Raw genomic sequence first — 25,954 nt, 5'->3', positions numbered from 1 at the left:
ATCTTTTGCTAAATTAACATCAGTACAATGTACCCTCTGCCACACAACTTTGACACAGATCACTATGTGAGTTACCACAATTGCAAGGAGTTCTACCGGTCACTAGATGGTGATGGCATCGTTTTCACAGTGCCAGGAGACTTTAACCCACCATAGTTCAGCCAATTTGCACAAAATACTTATAAATTATGTACACAAACTTCCTAGTAAATCATTGTATTTATTATTGAAAATCTTATCAAAATTCCTATAATACTTTCTGAGAGTAACCTGAACATATAGACGGAACTGTGGAGGCAGACTTCAATTTATAACTATATAGAAGAAAATAGATGGAATATAGAAGAAGGCAGCTACAATACAGATAGATAATATGACTGTGCTGGGAAAAGAAGGCGGTCAAGTGTCATTAGTGTACACACACAAACACACACACACACACACACACACACACACACACACACACACACACGGCAGACTACATTGTGCCAGCACTGCAACTTGACTTCATTTCTAATTTGTATAATATGACCCTCTTCTCACATAGCTTTACATGATGAAAAACAACTTATGCTCAATAGAACCAATACTCCAAATTGAAATAAAGAGATTGATACTATAGTATTCTTAAATTTTCATCACATTATGTAGATTCCACAAAGATTACATTTCTTCCTCATGCTCATGCAGTCCTTCAGAATTTGAAACCCAGAAGTGTGCACTAGCCCTGTATCTAAGGTAAACTCACAAATTATGTACTGTCAGTTTATTCTCAAATGGATAAAATAGCATGCACTTCTTTTTCACTGTCTAACCACAACACAGGCAAAGCAAATCTGCCATAATTTGGGATTCCTCAGTGCGTTACCCACCTTTTTAGGTCCCACAAGGGGGAGTAGATCACCTATAAGTCTCTTGAAGACCCTGAGAACTTTGTCACACTGTGCTGCCTTCGGGACATTCTGTTTTTATCCAACTCTGCAGTCCCTGTTTAGAAAACATCATGATAATGCTACATCAGAGCAGCAACATGTGGCACGATCCATCACCTAACAATAAGATCTAGTGTTGAAATTTCTGTGCATGCACAAATCATAGAAAGAATGAGTCCATTTGTTGTGTGGATGATTAGGTTTTTGCCAGTATTAAAGTTTTCTGTCTTTCTAATTATTTTATGTTTGCAAAAAATTACCTTGACCATTTTCTGATAATTGTCATTTTCCCAGCAATCATCTGCAAAATGAAAGCATTGCATACTACATCTTAAGGGAATTTTAGTATGACTGGACTGCTGTTTTCCCTAGAACACTAACATAATCAATAAGTTTCCCCAGTGTTAACTATTGCACTTTCCATTTCAATTACCCTTCTGCCACAGAGAACAAACTGCATTCATTATACAGAAGCAACTGACTATATTACTTAAAGCACCTGCAGCATGACTCACTAGTATTAACATGCATCATGAACTCTGCTGCCTTACACTCCTTATACAATATATTGTAACTCTTGAAATACCCTTATCTTTTCACTTTGTAGATATTAATAAAAGCTTGAATGTTATCCAGAAGATAATCTCTTTTGTGCATACAATACCAGAAAAATCTGAGAATTTTTGAAATGTGAGTTTTGCCTTAGTAAAAATAAAACAATTTTTTTCAAATAGCTTTCTTTTCTTTCTTTTTAATTCTATTCTATTAACACTTCCTATGTTTCTGGTGTTGCAAATTTTATATTCAACAGAGAAATGCCACCAATGGTTACGCCTCGAAATTTATGATAATACAAACACTGATTCTAATAGAAAAATATATATTCTTGATCCATTTGTAAAATTACAGAAATATGCCAATGCCACTGTCTGAATGAAATATCATCAGTACACACCGCTCTATTTATCTAGTGTTCTTCTAATCAGTTTTGACACTGCTTTTTCCTGTCTGCCCATTATGTACACCTGCAGTTTCTAGTTTCTCTTCAGAATATACATCACACTGTTACTGGTATCATGTGATTGGATAGATAAAAAGTCTACTCACCAAGCAGTGGCAGAAAACACACATAAAAGGAGGTTATACTACACAAGCTTTCAGAGCTAATGGCTCCTTCTTATGGCATAAGGAGAAGGAATAAGGCTAAAGGAAAAGGACTGGAGAGGTTAAGGAAAAGGGGTAGATTTCGGAAAAGTTGCGCACAACTGTGGGTCAGGGGAGACTTACGGGATGGCATGAGAAGGAAAGACTGATTGTTGGGGACGAGTTTTGAAAACCTGAAAGCTTAAAGGTGAAAGACAGGGTAATATGCCAGACGCAGATTACTAGTAAAACATCGTGCACAAGTTAATAAGAATGAAAAGCTAAGTGCATTGCACATAACAGACTTGGGAGGGGATGACGAAAAATAGACAAGTCAAAAATAAAAGGTGCAGAAAACTAAAACAGAATGAAGAAAGGAGTAGTTAATGTGAAGAAATACTGAGACAGAGAAATTAAATTAAAGCCAAATGGGTGGGGAGAAATCAAGGGCATATTGTAGCACAAGATCCCACCTGCAAAGTTCTGAGAAACTTGTGTCTGTGGGAAGAATCCAGATGGCGTGTGTGGTGAAACAGGCACTGAGGTCACAACTGTCATGCTGTAGAGCATGCTCTACAACAAGATATTGTGTGTTGCCAGTATACACCCTCTGCCTATGCCCTTTCATCCTAACTGATAATCTGGTGATGTCATGCCAATGTGAAAGGCTAAACAGTGTTCACATAACAGCTGGTATACGACATGTGTCATTTCACAGGTGGCTCTACCTTCGATAGTATATGTTTTTCCAGTTACAGAACTGGTATAGGTTTTTGGTAGGAGGGTGCATAGGACAAGGATACTGCAGAGATTGGGAGGGTGATGAAAAGCTATTCTACGTGTGCTGGGAAAAATATCAGTCGCAATGGATTTCATTTCAGGGCATGATTTTAGGAAGTCATGGCCTTGTCAAAGTAGCCTAGTAATACATTCTGGCCCAGGATAATACTGAGTGACAAGTTACGTGCTCCGAAGTTGTTTTTTGGAGGGATTAACAGACCAGGATTGGATGTGATGGCCCAGGAAATCTGCTCTTGAACTAGGTTGATGGGGTAATTATGTCAAGTGAAGGTTTTACAGAGACTGCATCCAAACAAATATATTTGCCTCAAATACCATGGTTGTATGGGAGGGAATGTTTGGCATGGAAAGTATGGCAACTGTCAAAATGTCCTTTCCTTGGTTCTCACCAACCACCTGACCTTAATTTACATTAATCTCCAAGTCTCGGCATTTCTTCACAGTAACTACTCCTTTCTTCAGAATGTTTTAGATTTCTACATCTTTCATTTTCTGACCTGTCTATTTTTCGCTGTTTCCCTCCCACCTCTGTTATGTACAATGCACTTAGCTTTTCACTCTTATTAACTTGTGCACAATGTTTCAGCAGTAATCTCTGTTTTGCATATGACCCTGTCTTCCACCCTTAAGCTCGCAGGTTTCCAAATCTTGTCCAGTGCAGTCCGCAACAATCAGTCTTTCCTTCTTTTCCCATCCAGTAACTCTCCCCTAACCTGTGATTCTGGGTGACTTTTCCAAAATCTACTGCTTGTCCTAAACATGTACAGTCCTTTCCTTTACCCCTCTTCCTTTTCTTTCCACCAGAAGAAGGAACCACTGGCTCTGAAAGCTTGCATAGTATAACCTTCTTTTATGTGCATGTTTTGCTGCCACTTGGTGAATAGATATTTTATCTGTCCAATTACATTACATTATAAAAATTGATTATTTTTGTTGTTACATTATTGGTATGAGTTGTTTATCTCTTTCTTAGGATACATCCTATCATATGATCTACCAAACTCAAGCTGGTCATGTCCCAGACCAATGGTCATTAATCTGCTGCACATATTCAATATGGATCCCTAACACACCCATATCTTGAAAACTACTAAATTGTGCATTAAGCTATACGAGCAGGTCAGTATCAGTCAACTATTCAATAACTGTGAAAAAGCATATGTACTAACTGTAACACAACTATCATCAGGGGACAAAAAGCAACTGATATAATTTTTTCAAATGATTACTCTTTTTTGTGCACTTCTTAAAGTCATTGTTATCAGGTTTAGTGGATTCTTTTCTTCTCTCAACTGCTAATTTTTTATCACCAAAAATATTAAGACAATTCAGTCAACCTTTATAACATGCTGCTCATGGCTTAGTAGGCACATATGATTCACTGTAATTACCAAGTAGAGCTATCACTTTAAAGATGTGTCACAGAAACATGTGAACTTCCTGTGCACATGTATCACTGTCAAGCTCTGTGCAACCCAAATTTTTTAATGGCACTTTGGCTGCTATCTACTCAAAATCACAGTCACAATGGAGACCATGAAGGAAACCAAGATAGCAAATCCAGAAGGGAGTTTGTAATGTATAACATTATAGATAGAACACATTCCAAAAAATAGAAATCCAGATGTTAGTAATAAGGATGATTATTTTGATGTACATTAATGACCTAGGCAAACTCAATAAAAGTGTGATACTTACAAAATAAAATTCATGAAGCTTTCAGTCCACCTAGTTCTGCTGCCTTGGACAGTACAACTTGGATATCCATTGATGGAAAGTTCTGCAGCATCAAACACAAAAAACAAAATTTTCTAGCCAGCAGTATAAATGAACGGTTTAACAGTTCTTATAATGCATAAACTTAATAAGCAGAGAAAAAACGTAGATTATGGTTCAATATTTGCTGATGATTGAAGATGTTTCTCCTTATCAGCTCCTTCTATGGCACAAACAAGTTCTTGATGGACACACAAAAGACTGCTCAACAAGCAAGCTTTTGACTAAACTACCTTCTTCTGTATAGACAACACACACACACACACACACACACACACACACACACACACACACACACACACACACACACATGACCACTGTGTCTGACTAGTGAGACTGGATTCCCACCATGCTTGCAAGAATGTGTGTGTGTGTTGTCTACTTTAGAAGGAGGCCTTTTAACTGGAAGCTCTTTAGTTTGACAGTCTTTTTGTTGTGCCTGTCTGCAACTCAACATCTCCACTATATGGTGAGTAGAAATCCATGTATGATTTTCTGTTGACACATTCTACATCATAATGTTTTTTGCGAATATAATCTATGGAAAAGGAATAAGATTGACAGTCAAAACATTCAGGAGTGAGGAACTGACATGTTAAAATTTATCTTGATTATTATTATTATTATTATTATTATTATTATTTCTTTTTTTTTTACGCAGGAAGGCTGCAGCAAAAGAAATGGAATGTCAAAATTTTAGTTACAAAGACACACTGTAATTGTTTTAAAAAGAAATGCTTAAGTTACTCATTTTTCCTGCAAAAATAACAGTTTATAACGGCAGTTTGTACAATTCTACACGTCTAGCAATGAATCAGCGAATGTGCAGAGACAGCTGTTACAAGAGTGCATAGCACAAAAATCTGGAGTGCATCCTCATGAATGACCCTAAGCAATACAAAAAAATAAACATTTTTTGAATAACCTCCAGTTCATATCAACAACGAAACTACTGCAAATGCAACTCTTTCAAGGTGACTAGGAGAGAGAGGGGGAAAAAAGGCATGGCAGTGTTTGATGTCACATTACAGACAACTTCCAGCAATTGGGACTTCAATTTGTTGAAATGGAATATTTCTCAAGAATGCATCATTTTATAATTCCTGTAGCAAATTTCTGATTATAATGTTTGAATATTGTTCATTTTACTAGCAATGAAACAGTTCCTTGTTCATTCCCTGTGGTCTTTACAAATATGTGAAGTTTCTACTGAATGATGAAAACAAATATTTCCCTTACACTACACTACACACACACACACACACACACACACACACACACACACCAAATAAATGTTTATTCGTTCAGGCACTTCACAGTAATTACTAGTTTTGTTTAGACTGAACTGGGATGTAGTAAGAAATTATCCTGGCCATTTTTCTACCTAACAGGCATACTTGTACTGATAATGTTCATAAAACATGACAATGCAAACTGACAACATACAAATGACATAAGTTCTGCTGATAAAGCTGACATGACAAAGAACAATCAAAAATTATTTTTTCTGACAATATCCTGAAAATCGCTTTGCAGTGTTGAAAAAATTCTTTATCGCTCCTCAAAACAGTGTCATTATGTCCAGGCTAGAATAAATAAATAAAAAAGATGAATTATTTTCTGATAGTGTTTCAAAAAAAACGTTGAAAATTCTTCTTTCTCATTTTTCCCAGATTTTGACATGCTGGTTAGACAGTTTGTGCAACTAAAACATTTTCTTTTTTTTCATTTTTGACAATGAAGTTTTCCATGATGGCATCCTTGCATAAAATTTTCACAGTGGCCATACCCTGTTAAATTTGAGTAAAAACAAGAGCTTTCAAAGATTAACACCATCTCTCCACTGTCTGTCAGCAGCAAAGGCTGCTTTTTTTATAGTGGCATTGAAGCTTGTCATTGATTATTATACAAAGCACAGACAATTTCAGGCAATGATCACCTCAGATCAAAATTGAAACACCTCAGGAATGTGTTAAGGAAAAACAGTTAAAAACTACATCAAATTAGAGCTGCAATTGCTGGTAAATGTAGGTGCAAACCCATCCAGCCAGAGGTAGAAGACAAACCCACAGCATCCCTTCCACACTGCAGGATGATCTCAGGAAAAATTGGGCATGTATTATGTAAATTCTGACCTCCACAGAAAATTAAGGCTTTACTGCAGCCCCTAAAAGGCAGCCTGTATTTGAGAGTACCTGGTGTCTACAACAGGTCACGTCAATGTGGCGAAAATTGCATGTGGTAGACAATCTGCACCATAGCCGACCACTGCAATGTATGTAACTGTGCTGCACTGAACATAGCTGGCACATCAAATATAGAAATCTTGAGAAATTACCAACACAGCCACACAGAAGGGCACTTTGAGAAAACTTAGATCCTCTCCCAAGTGTCCACCTACTGGGATTCCACAACAAAAGAAGTTGTAGATATTTGCATGTGTAGCAACAACTTTAAGAAAGGTGGAAGTTGTAATCTGAGTGGTGTCTGGAGACAAGCATTTGAGACAGAGTGTCTTCAAAATAAATACAACCACAAATTCTAGCTCTTAAGGAGTTAGTTGATGCTAGAATGGTCATCACTCCCCGTTCTGCCCCTCAATCATGGTTTGGTAGGAGAGTGGGCGCATACTGCCACATTAGCTATGCATGCTGCCACGTTACCTATTTCCTACAGTTGTCCATGTGAATACCACCCTCCAGGTAGGAGTGCAGGTAAGCTACTACAAACAGCATAGTGAAAGCATTATTAAGACCAAGATAGACACGAAGCCCACACCTACTACAGTAGAACAAGTTTATATGCCAACTAGCTCTGCAGATGACAAAGATATAGAAGAAAAGTATGATGCAATAAAAGAAATTATTCAGATAGTGAAGGGAGCCGAAAATTTAATAGTCATGGGTGACTGGAATTCGAGAGTAGGAAAAGGGAGAGAAGGAAACATAGTAGGTGAATATGGATTGGGGCTAAGAAATGAAAGAGGAAGCCGTCTGGTAGAATTCTGCACAGAGCATAACTTAATCATAGCTAACACTTGGTTCAAGAATCATAAAAGAAGGTTGTATACGTGGAAGAATCCTGGAGATACTAGAAAGTATCAGATAGATTATATAACGGTAAGACAGAGATTTAGGAACCAGGTTTTAAATTGTAAGGCATTTCCAGGGGCAGATGTGGACTCTGACCACAATCTATTGGTTATGAACTGTAGATTAAAACTGAAGAAACTGCAAAAACGTGGGAATTTAAGGAGATGGTACCTGGATAAACTGACTAAATCAGAGGTTGTACAGAGTTTCAGGGAGAGCATAAGGGAACAATTGACAGGAATGGGGGAAAGAAATACAGTAGAAGAAGAATGGGTAGCTTTGAGAAATGAAGTAGGGAAGGCAGCAGAGGATCTAGTAGGTAAAAAGATATGGGCAAGTAGATATCCTTGGGTAACAGAAGAAATATTGAATTTAATTGGTGAAAGGAGAAAATATAAAAATGCAGTAAATGAAGCAGGCAAAAATGAGATCGGCAGGAAGTGCAAAATGGCTAAGCAGGGCTGGCTAGAGGGCAAAGTAGGGAAATTAAGGAGACCTTTGGAGAAAAGAGAACCACTTGTATGAATATCAAGAGCTCAGATGGAAACCCAGTTCTAAGCAAAGAAGGGAAAGCAGAAAGATGGAAGGAGTATATAGAGGGTCTATACCCTGTTAAATTTGAGTAAAAACAAGAGCTTTCAAAGATTAACACCATCTCTCCACTGTCTGTCAGCAGCAAAGGCTGCTTTTTTTATAGTGGCATTGAAGCTTGTCATTGATTATTATACAAAGCACAGACAATTTCAGGCAATGATCACCTCAGATCAAAATTGAAACAATATTATGGAAATGGAAGAGGATGTAGATGCAGATGAAATGGGAGATACGATACTGCGTGAAGAGTTTGACAGAGCACTGAAAGACCTGAGTCGAAACAAGGCCCCGGGAGTAGACAACATTCCATTAGAACTACTAACGGCCTTGGGAGAGCCAGTCCTGACAAAACTTTACCATCTGGTGAGCACGATGCGTGAGACAGGCAAAGAAAGCAGGTGCTGACAGATGTGAAAATTACCAAACAGTCAATTTAATAAGTCACGGATGCAAAATACTAACGCGAATTCCTTACAGACGAATGGAAAAACTGGTAGAAGCTGACCTCGGGGAAGATCAGTTTGGATTCCGTAGAAATATTGGAACACGTGAGGCAATACTGACCCTATGACTTATCTTATAAGCTAGATTAAGGAAAGACAAACCTACGCTTCTAGCATTTGTAGACTTAGAGAAAGCTTTTGACAATGTTGACTGGAATACTCTCTTTCAAATTCTGAAGGTGGCAGGGGTAAAATACAGGGAGCAAAAGGCTATTTACAATTTGTACAGAAACCAGATGGCAGTTATAAGAGTCGAGGGGCATGAAAGGGAAGCAGTGGTTGTGAAGGGAGTCAGACAGGGTTGTAGCCTATCCCCAATGTTATTCAATCTGTATATTGAGCAAGCAGTGAAGGAAACAAAAGAAAAATTCAGAGTAGGTATCAAAATCCATGGAGAAGAAATAAAAACTTTGAGGTTCATCGATGACATTGTATTTCTGTCAGAGACAGCAAAGGACTTAGAAGAGCAGTTGAACGGAATGGATAGTGTCTTGAAAGGAGGATATAAGATGAACATCAACAAAAGCAAAACGAGGATAATGGAATGTAGTCAAATTAAGGCGGGTGATGCTGAGGGAATTAGATTAGGAAATGAGACTCTACATTGGCAAGGAAAGTGTTTCTGAAGAAGAGAAATTTGTTAAGATCAAGTATAGATTTAAGAGTCAGGAAGTCGTTTCTGAAAGTATTTGTATGGAGTGTAGCCACATATGGAAGTGAAACATGGACAATAACTAGTTTGGACAAGAAGAGAATAGAAGTTTTCGAAATCTGGTGCTACAGAATAATGCTGAAGATTAGATGGCTAGATCATATAACTAATGAGGAGGTATTGAATAGGATTGGGGAGAAGAGAAGTTTGTGGCACAACTTGACTAGAAGAAGGGATCGGTTGGTAGGACATGTTCTGAGGCATCGAGGGATCACCAATTTAGTATTGGATGGCAGTGTGGAGGGTAAAAATCGTAGATGGAGACCAAGAGATGAATACACTAAACAGATTCAGAAAGATGTAGGTTGCAGTAGGTACTGGGAGATGAAGAAGATTGCACAGGATGGAGTAGCATGGAGAGCTGCATCAAACCAGTCTCAGGACTGAAGACCACAACAACAACAACAACAACAACAACAACATAGTTCAATAATTGTAAACCTACATATTTTTTTATTCTTAGTCTTAATTTGCCTTGAGGGCCCTGCAACCTGATATAAAGCTGTGGAAACAGTAATCTACTCATTCTTGTCACCGGCATTAATGTATATGACTTTGTTGTAGCATTTGTCGACTGCACAACTGTCTTTATTTTTCTCCTAAAATGATAAAGTGTGGTCTGCACACAGATCTTTCACATAACCTTACTCATCAGTGTTATACATAGCAGTTATGGGGATATCAACAAGCTTCATCTTCACATAAGCCTGTCTGTCTCTGTTATATTGCCTATGAATGGCTATCTCCTCAATATGTTTACTTGAAGTAAATTTTGCAATTTTGTGACTTCTTATTCTGTATGATTTCTTGAATTTGCTTAACCAGGTTAAAGAAGCCTGGAAATTAGCAATGTTCATCTCAAATGCGATTGGGAGGGCCCAGTCTTGTAATCTCCATCAGTAACAGCTCACGAGCAGTTATAAATCTTCCGAGTAGTTTTCCTTTCACCCTTTTGTGAGTTTCATTTTGGTATATATTTCTTATTTCATTAACTCCGTTTCTCATTTATACAAGTCATATTCAGATTTTATGAAATAAAAGTGGCTTTACACGCTGTGTAACTTTAAAAATTTTCTTCTTCCTATGTTTAAACAAAAACTCCCAGCTCTTTCCTTAGCACTGACTACTTTTACAGTACATGTTTTTTCTTTTTTTTTTTTACAAGGAATGTATTCTTCCTCCAGACTCTTACTGGCACAATTATGACCATTTTAAGTACAATTCAGATATTTCTCATTTCTTTTCATGTTTCCCGAGTTTTTAGCAAAGTACCAATATCATTCAAATGAATCACCAAGAAACTGGATGAGTTAGTTGTTGTTCATAAGCAGCTATAAATTGCTCTGACTGCTGAAAAGTGAACTGGTGTGTTGGAAGGGCTCCTGAGAGTTGTGTGCTGCATATACCAAACATACCTCAAGTACTATCCTCTCCTGTGAATCCCATCTCCCCTACATAAAGTACAGAAGCTATCACTACTCATCCACCTGACAGTGAGTGGCATGTCAGTGGTTGGGCTAGCCACCTTGTCAGGGGAGACAGGGACCAAGTAGAACTCAGGATGCTACACTCATGCCTCAAACCAACAAGTTCAAGATGCTGCCTTTCATTTAACCCAAAACTGAGCCAATGAGACTCACTTCACTTGTTGGGTTATGTGCTGTGTTCTGTGTCAAGGGGAGGCAGACACAATGGGATAGGGTCCTACTAATCGTTGGCAGTTCAAACTTACAATAAATAATGGTATGCTATGGGAAATAGTAGCAAGTGAAGGGAAGGAACAGCATGTGCACTCAATGTGGATGCCTTGGGGCATCATTCAACATGTCATTCTCGCAGCCTCTGAGGGGACAGGGTGCAACCAACTGCAGACTGTGATGCACATTGGGACAGACGATACCTTTCGACTGGGCTCTGATGTCATACAGGTCAGTCCAGTGACTGGCAGAGGAGGTTGAAAGTACCAGCCTCACTCATGGAGTTTCAATGAAGCTTATAATCTGTGTAATTGTCCTCAAAACAGATCATGGGCCCCTGGTTCTGTATCAAGTAGAGTGCTTGAACCTGGGACTGTGTAGGTCCTGTGACATGCTGCACTGTGAATTCCTCAATTAGTGGTGTACGGTTGAGAGGTGTAGTGTTGCCCTAAATTGGTCAGGTGTGCACTACCCATCAGAGGCTACTTTCCAGACAGCTGACTGTGTGTAGGGTGCACACAAGGCTTTCCAGATTAGGTGACTATCTATCCAGTCCAGATACCGATAGCTGTAACAGACACAAAAGTATCAGATGCAAAGAAATAAAATGTAATTGGATAGATAAAAAAATCTACTCAGCAAGCAACGGCAGGAGAAGACATGCATAAAAAAAGGTTTTACTTATGCAAGCTTTCAGAGTCAGTGACTCCATCTTCTGACAGAAGAAGAGGGGTGAAGGAAAAGGAGTGGAGAGGTTTAGGAAAAGGGGTAGAGTTTGGAAAAGTCGTCAGAGAGACAGATGTTTCTGAACCTTAGCCCTTTTCCTAAACCTCTCCAATCATTTTCCTTCACCCCTCTTCCTTCCCTTCAACCCTTCTGCCGCGAGGAGCCACCAGCTCCAAAAGCTTCCATAAGTAAATCCTTTTTTTATGTTTGTGTTCTCCTGCTGCCACTTATTGAGTAGATTTTTTTATCCATTCAATTACATTATATTGTGAAAAATTGATTATTTTCATTGTTAGATCCAAAGAAATGCCTCTCTTAGATGAGAGTATTAAAATCCTAGTGGTTGACTGCTGAAACGTTCACAACAAAATTTCAAAGTTTGAAGAACTCATAAAAAATATGAAGCACTCATAACAAAACGTGAAGCTTACATAACACAAGGTACAGAAACCTGATGAAAACCGGAACTCAAAAGCAATGAGATCTTTGGGGAAAATTTTCGACACATATCAAAAGGATAGGCTAATGGGCAATGGAGGTGAAACCTTTGCACAGTAGACAAGAAACTCAAATCCATAAAGATAAAAATTGTAGCTACATGTGAAGCTGTTTGGGCAAGACTCAGAATTGGGAGTGGGAGTACAATTATAACTGGATCCTTCTACCAGCCAACAGACTCACTTCCTGATGCAACCAAAAACATTAGAGAACATAAGTACACTAGTATGTAAGTTCCCCAAACATATTGCCATCACTGAATGAGACTTTATAGTCATACAAAATCACTTGGGAAAATTACAGTTTCGTAAGTGGTAAGTGTGACAAGACATGTTGCAAAACATTATAAAATGCTTTCTTTGATAACAATCTAGAGCATAATGGTTTGGAAGCCCACTCAAGAGGGAAATATATTGGATCTTATGAACTCAAATATCTAAATGTTTTGATTATGGATATGAATTATTAATTGTAAATGACTGCTGTTCTCCCAATGGAACTATATTACGTTTGTAACAATCACTTCACTCAAGTAAGCAGAGGAACCACATTGTCTTTTCCTTTGGTGCATTTTTTGGATGACCTCGATGGGAGAACTGAACAGAAAGGGACTCTCATGCAGGCAGTGAAGTAGCACAGTCAATGTTTTGGAGCACACAATTACAAAAATGTTCATTTTAGCGCGATGAAACTTGAGATGTGGAAATCATTGGCTCCGTTCACGTCCTCTTACTAAAGCATTTATCTTGGATCAATATTTGCCCGAATATAAATAGTGGTGAAGTAGTTGTGCCACTAGTATGTCAAGACCAACGGCTATGGATGGCATCATGGCAAGCTATGTTTGCCTATATTAATGGAGATGTGAAGAAACTGTGTTATCTGTTCATCACCGCACATTAAGACTGCTTCTCTGCTACAAGACAACAACTTTCAAGTACAGTACTCTTGTATTTAGAACTGTACGAGAAGTAAGTCATGTCTGAATTTGTCTGAGCTTTGAATTTTTGGAAAAATATAGTCTGTTAATTCTAATTAGTTCTTTTTATTAATATTATCCATAAACATTTACTTATTATATTTCCATTTGTCATTTTAAAAACAACTGATTTTTTGATGAACTGTGATTTCAGTAAATGATATTTTCTGAAATGCCAATGTTAATACGTCAGTCACTTAAGAAAGAAAATAGCTGCATTAAATACCCCAATAAGAATGTATATTTGGAGTGGTCGCCTTTCACATTACCATTATTAATCTTGCCTTGAATTCAATTTTTCAAATTCACAGTAAATATTCTTAATTTAATATTCCAGATCAGTGTTTTGTCATTCATGGTAGCTAAAAATCTAAATTGCTTGCATCCACCTTGTTCTTAATCCTCGAGTGGGTGCACCTATGTATAAGTGCACCAAATGCAAATAACATTGTCTTGTACCATTCCACAGTTGCTTTAAAATTGTGAGTCCATGACTATTCCATCATTACTGCTTCAGCTAACATACCGCTAAGTTGTACTGTCATATATCCAAGTGAGCAGCAGTAATGTAAAATAAACTGTGAGCTAGGTGAGAAAAAACGTACAATCTTTGCAAGAAAACAACTCAGATTCTGAACTAGCAGCATAGTCCCACAATGAGGCAGTTATCTATGTGATAATTAGCATCAAATAAGCAGCTGGCTCTGACCTGATGCAACTACACTGTTAAATGCTTCAAGAATGTCATTACTGTGAGTAGCACATATATGCGCCATCAAAGTGATATAATTAAAGTTTATTTTATTATTGTTTAATTAAACAGTAATTTAGCTCACCTTACGTAAGTTTATGTTATTGTCATTTAATTACACTAAAATTAAACTGTGATTTTGCTTGCACATATTTACCTTGTTAACATAAAAGACATATATTCTTTAGATGTGTAAAAAGTATGTTGTGCATCCACTCGAGGGTTAAGTAAATCTGTTATATTAAAAGAAAAGCTTCCAGTAATATATTTCAGAAAGTTAGAAAAACAAAGTTCACAATCTGTCCCTTCAGGATGGGCAACTGTTATATTTTGTTTTTAGTACTTTTTTCAGATGGGAATACTAACAGTAAGTTATTTGCCACTCTCATCCTGGTACTGAATATAGTCACAGTTGTTTAGTGGATATAACTTATCAAAACAATAACACAGTTGGTATTCAATTAAGCTTTTTTATTTTGCATAGGACACACTGAAACCCATATCCACCAACACTTCGTATTTTATATGATAGTCTTTTATAATAGTTCGGCTAGAGATCAAAACATAATTACAATTTTTCAAAATTATTGTCAGTAATGTCCATTTATAACTTTGTAGTAAGTTATAAATATAAATGATTAAAGAGAACAGTCATACTCTAACATTCACTGTTTGTTTTCAAGTGTGAAAGTTACAACAACATGCACCAGGGTCAAAGAGAGACACAGTGCTGTCGAAACACAACAGTTAAAAACCAAGACTAGGGGACATGTACTCAGCGGGTTACTTGAATTTTGACAACAGAATAAAAAAGTGGGTGAGATTAAACATGGCGCAGGGCATGACAGATCTATAGAAGAATTTGATAAAGTCCATGGTGTGAACATGCAAGAACAGTGATGTAAAATATTCCAAAACATTACATAAAATTATTTATTAGGAAGACAGGAAAGAAAGTAATATAATCTGAATTTCAATCATAGAAGGAAAGTTCAATGAGAACTGAGAATTCAAGATGAATTTAATAATACAAGAGAGGCTGCAGAAATGGAATATGGTGAAGGTGATACAGTTGTTGGAGGCAATCTTGAGAATGGAGAAGCATTAGGCGATGGCAACAGGTGTCACCAGTAGTAGTTTTATAGGTGTGAATGAAGTTGCAGATCCTGTAAGCGAACAGAGTTCATCTCGAGTTGAAATAAAAACAGAAGTGGAAGATTATGTAGTTGAAAAGTTGAACTGAACCAGAACATAGGTCCATCTTTTTGATGTGCAGCTCCTTGTATTGGCCGTGTTTGCAGTTAAAAATTTTTGGATGTGAGGTCCGCCAGTTATGCAAAACACCATTTTTCTCAGTACCCAAATATGTTTCGGCAACACTGTGCCATCATCAGTGGGTTTTCGTTTTTTTTATTTATTCTGCAATGTGAACATTTTGTTAAATGATTATAAAATTATGTGCATTTTTACTTCAAACAACAGATCATTTCTTTTTGTAAATACCTTTACATTTGGTGTGCATGAACTTTCTGGATCACTTTTGTGTTAATTACTACAGGTAGCTTGTCATTTGCAACCAAACGATGTTGATGAGAAAGTTTCTTGCTGGGAGTTAACCTATCTTCTAGAATGTAATTTAGTTTTTCGCGATGTTTTACGTAAGTAAATACGAAAATAGGTGCGAAAACATCGTGAAAACTAAATTACATACTAGACGATAGGTAAACTCCCAGCAAAAAACTTTCTCATCAACATCGTTTGGTTGCAGATGACAAGTTACCTGTAGTAATTAACACAAAAGTGATCCAGAAAGTTCATGCACACCAAATGTAAAGGTATTTACAAAAAGAAATGATCTGTTGTTTGAAGTAAAAATGCACATAATTTTATAATCATTTAACAAAATGTTCACATTGCAGAATAAATAAAAAAAACAAAAACCCACTGATGATGGCACAGTGGTGCCGAAACATGTTTGGGCACTGAGAAAAATGGTGTTTTGCATAACTGGCGGACCTCACATCCAAAAATTCAGAACATAGGTGTTGAACAGGAATCATTCACTTCTGAAATGTTGCAGATATTAAAAAATATGAGTATTAATTTTAACACTAATACAGCAATATGAGAAACCTACAATGTGAACTTATGAGTAAGATGGAAGGTAATATTAGTAACATGGAGAATAACCTTACTAATAAAATAGTAGCTATGTGTCCTCGGAATCTTTCGCGACGGCATACATGAATAAAACGTTCTTAGTTATCGAGACGCGTCAATTTGAATAAAATCCTCGAGCTTTCGGTGGTCATCTCCACCATCATCGTCAGGAGTTCACTGACTGTTGTGGCTGCTACGGTTTCTCACTTTATATAGGCATGGTGACATCTTCAGCAGCCAATCAGATCAATCCAATATGGTGCGCACGCGTAAGTCGACCCGGGCAGCTAGCGGAACTATTGCCCACGGCAGCACTGGTGACGTCAAGTGGTGCAGGCGCCATGTTTGAAACTGCCACTCCCGCGTTGCACATCTGTCTTTGCTTTCTTTCAATGTCCAGCGCCCGTCCCCGTCCCCATGCCCTGCTAAGTGTGTACCCCTGGTCTCTGTTGAAATTGTTGTTGTTTAAACGAATTTCAGCCACTTCCTTTATAACGGAGTCCCAATATGTACATGCACGAGCCAAAACTTTTGTATTTTCGAACTGTATTTTATGTCCGTTTTCTAGGGTATGCTCCACTATGGCCAACTTGTCAAGCTCCCTTTGTTTTATATGGTGCTTGTGCTCAGTACAACATTCAGCAACTGTGCGAATAGTTTGTCCAATATACATGCTGCCACATTCACAGGGTACACCACACAGACTGGACACTCAAAGAGCAATATCATCTTTAACCGGGTGCAACATATCCCGTATCTTGGGGGCTGGCCGGAACACTGGTCTTAGCCCATGTTTCTGCAGCAGACGTCCTAACTTACTGCTAGTTGCTCCACAGTATGGCAAGAATACAGTCCATTTGGCCTCTTCTACTGACTCACCAGGTGCCTTTCGTCGGCGGCCCTTGAAAGTGTTTGTGAGTCCTCTTTTGCTGTATCCATTTTCCCTGAAAACACGTTTTAAGTCCTGCAATTCAGACTTTAGGTGGTCGTCATCAGAGATAATCTTGGCTCTATGACCAACATGTTCAGGACAGCTTGCTTGTTTACAGGGTGGTGGAAACTACTGGTGTTCCAGTAACGATTAGTGTGTGTTGGTTTCTGGTACACTGAATGACCAAGCTGGCCTCCTGCCTTCCGCTCAACCAAATCATCAAAGAATGGTAGCTTGCCGTGCTGCTCCATCTCGACAATAAATTTAATTTTGGGATGGACACCATTCATATGATCAATGCTGCTGTAATGTATCTTCACCACGAGGCCATATCAAAAAGGTGTCATCAACATATCGTAGAAAGCTCGAGGATTTTATTCAAATTGGCACGGCTGGAAAACCGAGAACATTTTATTCAAAATAGTAGCTAATTTGCCTATTTTGAATAAACAGAGTGAAAAAATTACAGAGCTCATTAAATCTATGGTTTCTGTTAAGGAAGTTCGGACTCAGGTTGCGGACACATGCTGCAGGTTCATTTTGGAAGTACAGTGAATCCAAGAGTATGCTGAACAGATTTTAGACAGTAAAGTACAAGGGTCTGTTTCAGTATTAATAACTGAAATAGATATTCACACCAGCTTTTGTGAAAAGGTAACCAGTAGGAGCAAGAGAAACATTGGGGAAAACTGCTTTACAAATTTGCAATAAAGAGGAATTTTGTGACAACAATTACAACATAAGACAAATTGTCTACCATTAATGGTACACAAAACAGAACTGTTAAGAAAGGAAGAAAAGTTTGGGCCACAGGAGAAACAAGGATGCTGGATTGCCTTGACATGTGATGCAGCAAATGGGGTTTAAATTTAGACTTACCAAACTTGACATTTTCCAAACTTAAGGACAAATTCTTGGAAGAATTATGGTCTGTACAAAAACAAGATAATTTGTGGCATTAATTTGTCATCACTCAATTGTGAAATATTCACAGTAGGAATTCCATGAAAGATTATTGTGAAAATTGGTTTAGGAAGGTATAATATGTGAAAGGAAGATGATCTTAGTTAGGGGTAACATGGGAATTATGGAAAACTGCCTGTCTATTCGAAAAGATACATCAGCAGCAGCCACAAAACATTTGCCGAATTTTTTGAAAACACCAAAAACATGGACCAGTGGTGCAATACTTGTGACCAGAGAAATTTAGGACCACTAACGTATATGAAAAGAGTGGCAGTAATAGACACCAAGTTAAGGTGATGAGAGGGTGTGATAGAGGCAGTTTTGCAAATCACAGTTGTGGTACTATAACCATTGCAGAGTGTGAGATGGCATGAAAAACTAAATGACATGCAGGTTGATGACCTGTTGGGAGGGGACAAATATAGATGACCCAAAGTAACAAAAGGCTTAGGTACTTCCCAAATGAGGTAAGGGACAAGAGAGAAAAGTGCTGTTCCTATAAAAAATAAATTTCAGAATTGGAAACACAACATGGATAAGATGACAATGCAAACTGCAGAGAAATGAACAGAACTGATAGTCAAACAAGTAGATAAAGAAATTGCTTATCAATTGGGTTTTGTTTAGTTGGGAGCAAAGGATGTGAAGTTCAGGATCAATGCAAGAATAAGTCTAAAATGCCCAGATGGGGGCATATTGCTGTTACTAATGGCAATAGTTGCCAACTAATGGACAAGTCAAAAGAAGTTAAGGAACTTGGACACATGTATGACAATTTTAGAGTGGGAAAAAGAGAGGAAGTAACAGACATGCAACAAAAACAGTGACCTAACAAAGGCTCTACCAAATTTAAAGGAAGAGAGGTTGAGGAACACACAGTGCATGGCACAAACGTGCATGCAAAACACAAAATTACTTCCTTCTCATTATATGAACACAGAGGTGACTTTTGAAGATAATGAGCATGATCCAAATATAATGTTGTTAGAGAGCCGTTCTGATTCTGATTTATACAAGATAAGAGCTGAAGTATATAATAGTGAGTTCTATTCATAAATCAGTAAAAGTGATGGTATTTGCATCTTTAATAACCTTTTGCAATCTTCTATTACCACACCAGACTCGTCAACAGGCGACTAAGTAGAACTCGTAAACCAACTTACAGTTTCATTTACTACCAGAATTATCTCTGGTTTTTGGCATGATGTTTTGCTAAGGAATGACAGTGGTAGTTGTTTCATGCTTAGCACATTGATCTTTTTACAGACGCACAATTCTCTGCTCACTTTAGCCTGTCGTCATTTGCCCATTCTCTTTTGAACCGAGTGCAACAGCCTTTGCTTCCCAATCATTTTCCAAATTTTATTGTTAAACCAAGGTGGGTCTTTTCCATCCTTAATCCACTTCCTCAGCACATATTTCTCCACAGCACTAGTTACGACCCATTTAAACTTTGCCCATAATTCCTCTGTGTCCATCATACTAGAAAATGATGTCATTTCACTGTCTAAGTGGGATGCTCACAACTGCTTATCTGCTATTTTGTAGCAGAAATACTCTTCTAGCCTTCTTGATTGATTTATTAATTTTAGTAACCATAGTCACTATAATGACATCATGTTCATTTATCCCTGTCTCTATACTGATGCCATCGGTAAGGTCAGGCCTGTTTGTAGTTACAAGGTCTAAAATATTTCCATTGCAAGTGGATTGTCAAACTAGGTGCTCAGGACAGTTTTTGTCCAAAAATTCATTTGCAGACGTTACTGTAGACTCGATATTTATGAAAGTGAAAGTAGATGAAACAGAGGTTGATCACAATGTATATGTTCAGCTCAAAGACAACATTGTCGAAGAAACAGAGGCCAGAAAGAGAAAATGCTTCCAGATAAAGAAGTAGGGCAGATTTCGTAGAATGATCTTGCAATGAAGAAGGACTTGCTATGGGAAAATGATGAAAATGGACAAATGAGTACCCAAACACAGACTGTAATTGCTGTAGATATTTATGAAAATAATTTGTTTGTTCTTCTGGACACAGGGCCACAACTTAGTGCAATATGTAAGGCATTCTTCAAAGTTATTAAGAATCAATCTGGTGCAGTAATAATGCCCGTGATAGGTGTAAAGTAGTAGGAGCTACTGGTAACATGAGCAAAACAATTAAAAATCAAGTGTCTCAACATCCAAGAATAATTATTTTGTCATGAATTTTTACTGCTGCAAGAATTGAGTACTGAGATTATTTTGGGAATAGACAGGTTGATACAGCAATAGATCATTATTAATTGTGATCATAAAAGTGTTGTTGTTGTTCTGGTCTTCAGTCCCGAGACTGGTTTGATGCAGCTCTCCATGCTACTCTATCCTGTGCAAGCTTCTTCATCTCCCAGTACCTACTGCAACCTACATCCTTCTGAATCTGCTTAGTGTATACACCTTTTGGTCTCCCTCTATGATTTTTACCCTCCACGCTGCCCTCCAATGCTAAATTGGTGATCCCTTGATGCCTCAGAACATGTCCTACCAACCGATCCCTTCTTCTAGTCAAGTTGTGCCATAAACTCCTCTTCTCCCCAATCCTATTCAATACCTCCTCATTAGTTATGTGATCTAGCCATCTGGTCTTCAGCATTCTTCTGTAGCACCACATTTCGAAAGCTTCTATTCTCTTCTTGTCCAAACTATTTATCATCCATGTTTCACTTCCATACATGGCTACACTGCATACAAATACTTTCAGAAACGACTTCCTGACACTTAAATCTGTACTCGATGTTAACAAATTCCTCTTATTCAGAAACACTTTCCTTGCCATTGCCAGTCTACATTTTATATCCTCTCTACTTCGACCATCATCAGTTATTTTGCTCTCCAAATAGCAAAAGTCCTTTACTACTTTAAGTGTCTCACTTCCTAATCTAATTTCCTCAGCATCACCCGACTTAATTCGACTACATTCCATTATCCTTGTTTTGCTTTTGTTGATGTTCATCTTATATCCTCCTTTCAAGACACTGTCCATTCCGTTCAACTGCTCTTCCAAGTCCTTTGCTGTCTCTGACAGTATAATTTTGCATAATGCAAATGATTATTTACTGCAAAAAGAATTTAAAATGGTATGCGAGAGGGACCCTGCTATCCCTCCTCCTCCCTGCCCCAGCCTCCTCCTTTGCCCCCACCACCTGGTTGCTTCTCCCACAATGTGCTGCTGCTCACAGTCTGGCCTCAGCAGCCTGAGACTGTGGTCGTGTGTGTGTGTGTGTGTGTGTGTGTGTGTGTGTGTGAGCGCGCGTGCCTTGATTTTTCACTGTTTTATTTATGGTCAAATGGTCTTAAATTTTTGAGAATGTAGGTAAAACTGAAATTGGACAGAAGGTTGATGGTATTTCTTTATCTACTTCCTAATACAATGGCTTAAGTTCAGTATATTTCACCTACACAGGAAATCTGCCACTAATAAAAGACTGGTTACACAAATAAGTTAAAATGTCACTACACTCAGAGGCACAATGTTTAATCAACTCTGTGTATATATTATCATTACCATTAGAAGTTTTTGATTTTAAGAGTGTTATGGTGGACACTACTTCTACTGCTGTTGTGAGAGTCTTAGTCATATTACAGTAGTTACCTGTAGAGAATGGTCTGAGATATTTCACAGCAGAATCTACTGTACTTGACAACTCTATTTTTCTGTAACAATTATGAAATGCTTGCTGAAAAGTTCAGCATTCCAACATAACCGCACAATAACCCTGAAAGACTGGTCTGGTGTGGGGTGGCAGAGGGGTGAAGTGGACTGCGATAGTCATCATGGGGTTGTGGACCACTGCGGCTGCTGTGGGGATGGAGCCACTCCGCCGTATCTAGGCCCCCGGTTACCGTACTATACAGTACAGTACAATACAATACAATGAGGTAGAAGAGACCCCAACCGGGAAAATTTTCCTCCCTTTTGTTAACAAGGTTACAGATAATACTGAGAATGTGTTGGTGATGTATGAAGTTGAAACAGGTGACGTATGAAGTTGAAACAACATTTAGACCTACCAAGCAAATAAAAGAATGCTTGAGAATGGCAAAAGATGTGTGGTATTCACCAATGACACATGGTGTGTGAAAAATTCCATATAGTTGTGGGCAAGTATACAGCGAATCACAAAAAGAAGTATTAACATCCATTTAGCCATATGTAAAAGGAATTGCTGCCTGGGAAAAATGATAAAACAGCCATAGATTAGATTCGATTCAGTTCTTGTTCCCTAGACCTAAAAATGAGATGATTCTTGTTTGTGGACCATGACAGAAAGTATAACATCAGAAACATGTGAATATAATACTTAGTATTGTGATCAATTGCCTGGAGTAGTCAAAACAGGTGAATACATTAGTGAACTGGAATTGCTAATATTTACAGAATTAATACACTGTCAGAATGAAACACTGTTACGCACTTTTAATAAATTTATCATACACAAAATACCTAACCTTGGCTGTTGTGACCAAGTGCTGTCAAAACTAAAATTTAACAGACATTTTTACTTAAGGTGGTCTAAGAGTCTCTGTTAAGATATTCATCTACAGATTAGGAGTTGCCCATCAAAATGTCTTTCAAACTCTGTTTAAACTGTTCTTTACCTGAAACCAAATTTTTAATGGTTGCTGCCAATTAATTGAAAAGGTGCGTTCCTGAATACTGGACCCCCATTTTGGACCAAGGTAAGTGATTTTAGGTCTTTATGTAGATTGTTCTTGTTAGGGAACAGTTTTATATACTGATCATGACCTCTCAACCAAGAAGTTTTAAGTGAGGTAAACAATGGCAGTGGAAGCTTACAATGTATTATCTACCCTTTGTCAAAGTCACTTATGTCTTTGCTGCTGATCCATGTATTTACTTTTCTTACTGGTTCAGCCTAAACCTTCAGAGGACTCCCTTTCTGGCATTTTTCTTCACCTGTATTTTTCCACACATCTTTCATGTAAACCTTGTGCATATCTCCACCTCCACCTCCCCCCCCCCCCTCCCTCTCTCTCTCTCTCTCTCTCTCTCTCTCTCTCACACACACACACACACACACACACACACACACACACACACACACACAAAAGCTCCCTCCCTCCTATCTATCTCTGTTTTGTGCATGTCACCTCAACAGGTGTCTGTAGAGGACCATGTGTCTCATCCTCTTTTATGCATCCTATTAACATGCAGTTTCCTGAAGATAAATGCCAACTATCCCACGGATGCCTGCTTATTAAAGTTTCAAGAACTGATGTTAAGCAAAGTATCTAATAAAATGCTACAGTCTAAGGAAGACAATATTAGATTAATTACTGCTTGCTGAGACCCACTGAAGCAGTTGTTCTTTCTACCTTCCATGCGTGAATGAACTGAGAAGAAACTCTAATATGTAGTACAATGGGAAACATGCATTTCACAATAGTCTGCAGAGTGTAGATGCATATGTAGACTGCTTCAGCAGTCTTTTTCAATGGAACAATAACCAGCCTCATGCAGCTAGACTGTGCGAGGAAAAACTATAGAAAACAGAAAATGGAATAACTTAAAACAGGCTACTGGATTAATCACACTTGTCTTCAGTTGGAAGTTCAATATCTTTCCCAATGGCACCATGTCACTCACTGCCAAAAAAATGAACTATATTTAATGACAAAACTGGTGGTAATCATTTTTAAATTATATAAAATGATAAAAGAATCATGTCAAATCTAAAAAACACATTCTAATACAGACTTTAATGCAACAAATTAACTCATGTGAATAGATGTACAGAGCTACAGTGCTAGGATACCTGGAGTAATTTCACATTTGAAGGAAAATCACCAGTCAATAGTTCCTCACGAAGTAATCTGGAAAGTTACAAAAAAAGCATTGTAAAAATAAATAAAGGATAGTTGTACTATTCACATAACTTTGATATAAATTACTTACATAATCATTGAGCAACAAATGTAGATAAGAAAATCAAAGCGATGCTCATCAGCAAATAGAGAGTCCCAAATCCTAAGGACATCTGGCAAAGGAAATTCTTGAGACAAAAGTAGTGTCAGCCACCTGAAACATGAATTTTGGTAAACATTTTTGGAATACAGTGCTCAATAGATTATTATATTTTGACTAAAGCTCAGTCTTGATCACACCATTTATGTTTCAATCACATAGGTAACCGGTTTCGGTTATTTTTACATAACCATCATCAGACCCATGGCTCCCTTAGGATGGTAGGCGGAGCTCTCCTCAGCTGCTACAAAGTCAACTGACTTCGTAGCAGCTGAGGAGAGCTCCGCCTACCATCCTAAGGGAGCCATGGGTCTGATGATGGTTATTTAAAAATAACCGAAACCGGTTACCTATGTGATTGAAACATAAATGGTGTGATCAAGACTGAACTTTAGTCAAAAAATGAAACATGAAGCTCCTGCTATAATAATGCTGAAATTCAATGGTCTGTGATCAAGTTTTTTGAGACATAAGTGTAATATGAATGTGGATTAGTTATCACTGACATAATGTCTGTTAGAGAGTATGATTTATAAAACATCATACACCGGAAAGCCCAGGATGGAATAACAACAATACAAAACGAACAGATGGCTAATAAACACATAGAGGAGGTCAGTCTGTGACATTTACGTCAGGAGTTTCTAAATCATTTAATTTCCTGTTTTAAGTAATGAGACAGCAGGAGTATCATTAAAGTATTATTATTCATATTTCATAAGACAATGAACAGTTGTGGAGGGTACTTCATGTCCATGCTGTGAATGAGAAAGGCAGAGTATTCTCCCTGTTTTTAAGATCTTTTCCTTATCGTTTCTTTTATTTGCACTATGTAATTCAAGTAGAATAAGTGTTAAGAGACATCTTCATCTACATCTACGATCTACAAACCACAGTGAGGTGCATGGCAGAGGGTAAGTCCCACTATACCAGTTATTAGGGTTTCTTCCTGATCTTTTCACATGTGGATCGCACGAAGAATGATTGATTGAATGCCTTTGTATATACAGTAATTATTCTAATCTTATCCTTATGAACCCAATGTGAGTGGTACATACCCCTAGTATATTCCTACACTAATCACTTAAAGCTAATTCTTGAAATTTTGTTAATAGACTTTTTTGGGATAGTTTACATCTACCTACAAGAGTCTTCCAGTTCAGTTCCTTCAGTCTCTCTGTGACACTCTCACATGGATTAAACAAACATATGACCATTCTTGCTTCTCTTCTCCATATCTGTTCAATATCCCCAGTTAGTCCCATCTGGTATGGGTCCCACACACTTCAATAATATTCAAGAATCAGTCGTGCGAGTGACTCATAAGCAATCTTCTTTGTAGATTGATTGCACTTCCGCAGTATTCTACCCATAAACCGATTGTTTTTGTTGTTGTTGGTTGGTTTGAGGGAGGGGACCAAACAGCAATGTCATCGGTCCCATGGATTAGGGAAGGATGGGGAAGGAAGTCGGTCATGCCCTTTCACAGGAACCATCCCAGCATCTTCCTGAAGCAATTTAGGTAAATAATGGAAAACCTAACTCAGGATGGCTGGACACAGGTTTGAACCACTGTCCTCCCGAATGCGAGTCCAATGTGCTAACCACTGCGCTACATCGCTCGGTCCATAAACTGAAATCTACCACCTGCTTTACACATGTGTG

At 37.9% G+C, this 25,954-nt stretch overlaps 1 protein-coding gene across 2 annotated transcripts in view; it reads right to left on the bottom strand.

The window, feature by feature from the left end:
• The window catches only part of LOC126413088 (TBC1 domain family member 13), a 231,162-nt gene that overhangs the window by 48,077 nt on the left and 157,131 nt on the right, over window positions 1-25,954 (bottom strand). Inside the window, exons 8-11 of one of the 2 annotated variants that reach the window (XR_007575362.1) lie at window positions 24,221-24,343; window positions 24,081-24,138; window positions 4,575-4,656; window positions 873-987 (exon numbers count right to left, since the gene is read on the bottom strand). Coding sequence is in view for 1 of the 2 variants with exons in the window: in XM_050082986.1 (XP_049938943.1) it covers window positions 4,585-4,656; window positions 24,081-24,138; window positions 24,221-24,343 (253 nt within the window). In the remaining variant the exon portion in view is untranslated. The remainder of the gene's footprint in view (window positions 1-872; window positions 988-4,574; window positions 4,657-24,080; window positions 24,139-24,220; window positions 24,344-25,954) is intronic. The other variant, XM_050082986.1, reaches the window with a different exon arrangement.

This window comes from Schistocerca serialis, chromosome 1, assembly GCF_023864345.2.
Source record: "Schistocerca serialis cubense isolate TAMUIC-IGC-003099 chromosome 1, iqSchSeri2.2, whole genome shotgun sequence".
NCBI lineage: Eukaryota > Metazoa > Arthropoda > Insecta > Orthoptera > Acrididae > Schistocerca > Schistocerca serialis.
This window is presented reverse-complemented; position numbering and strand designations above follow the sequence as displayed.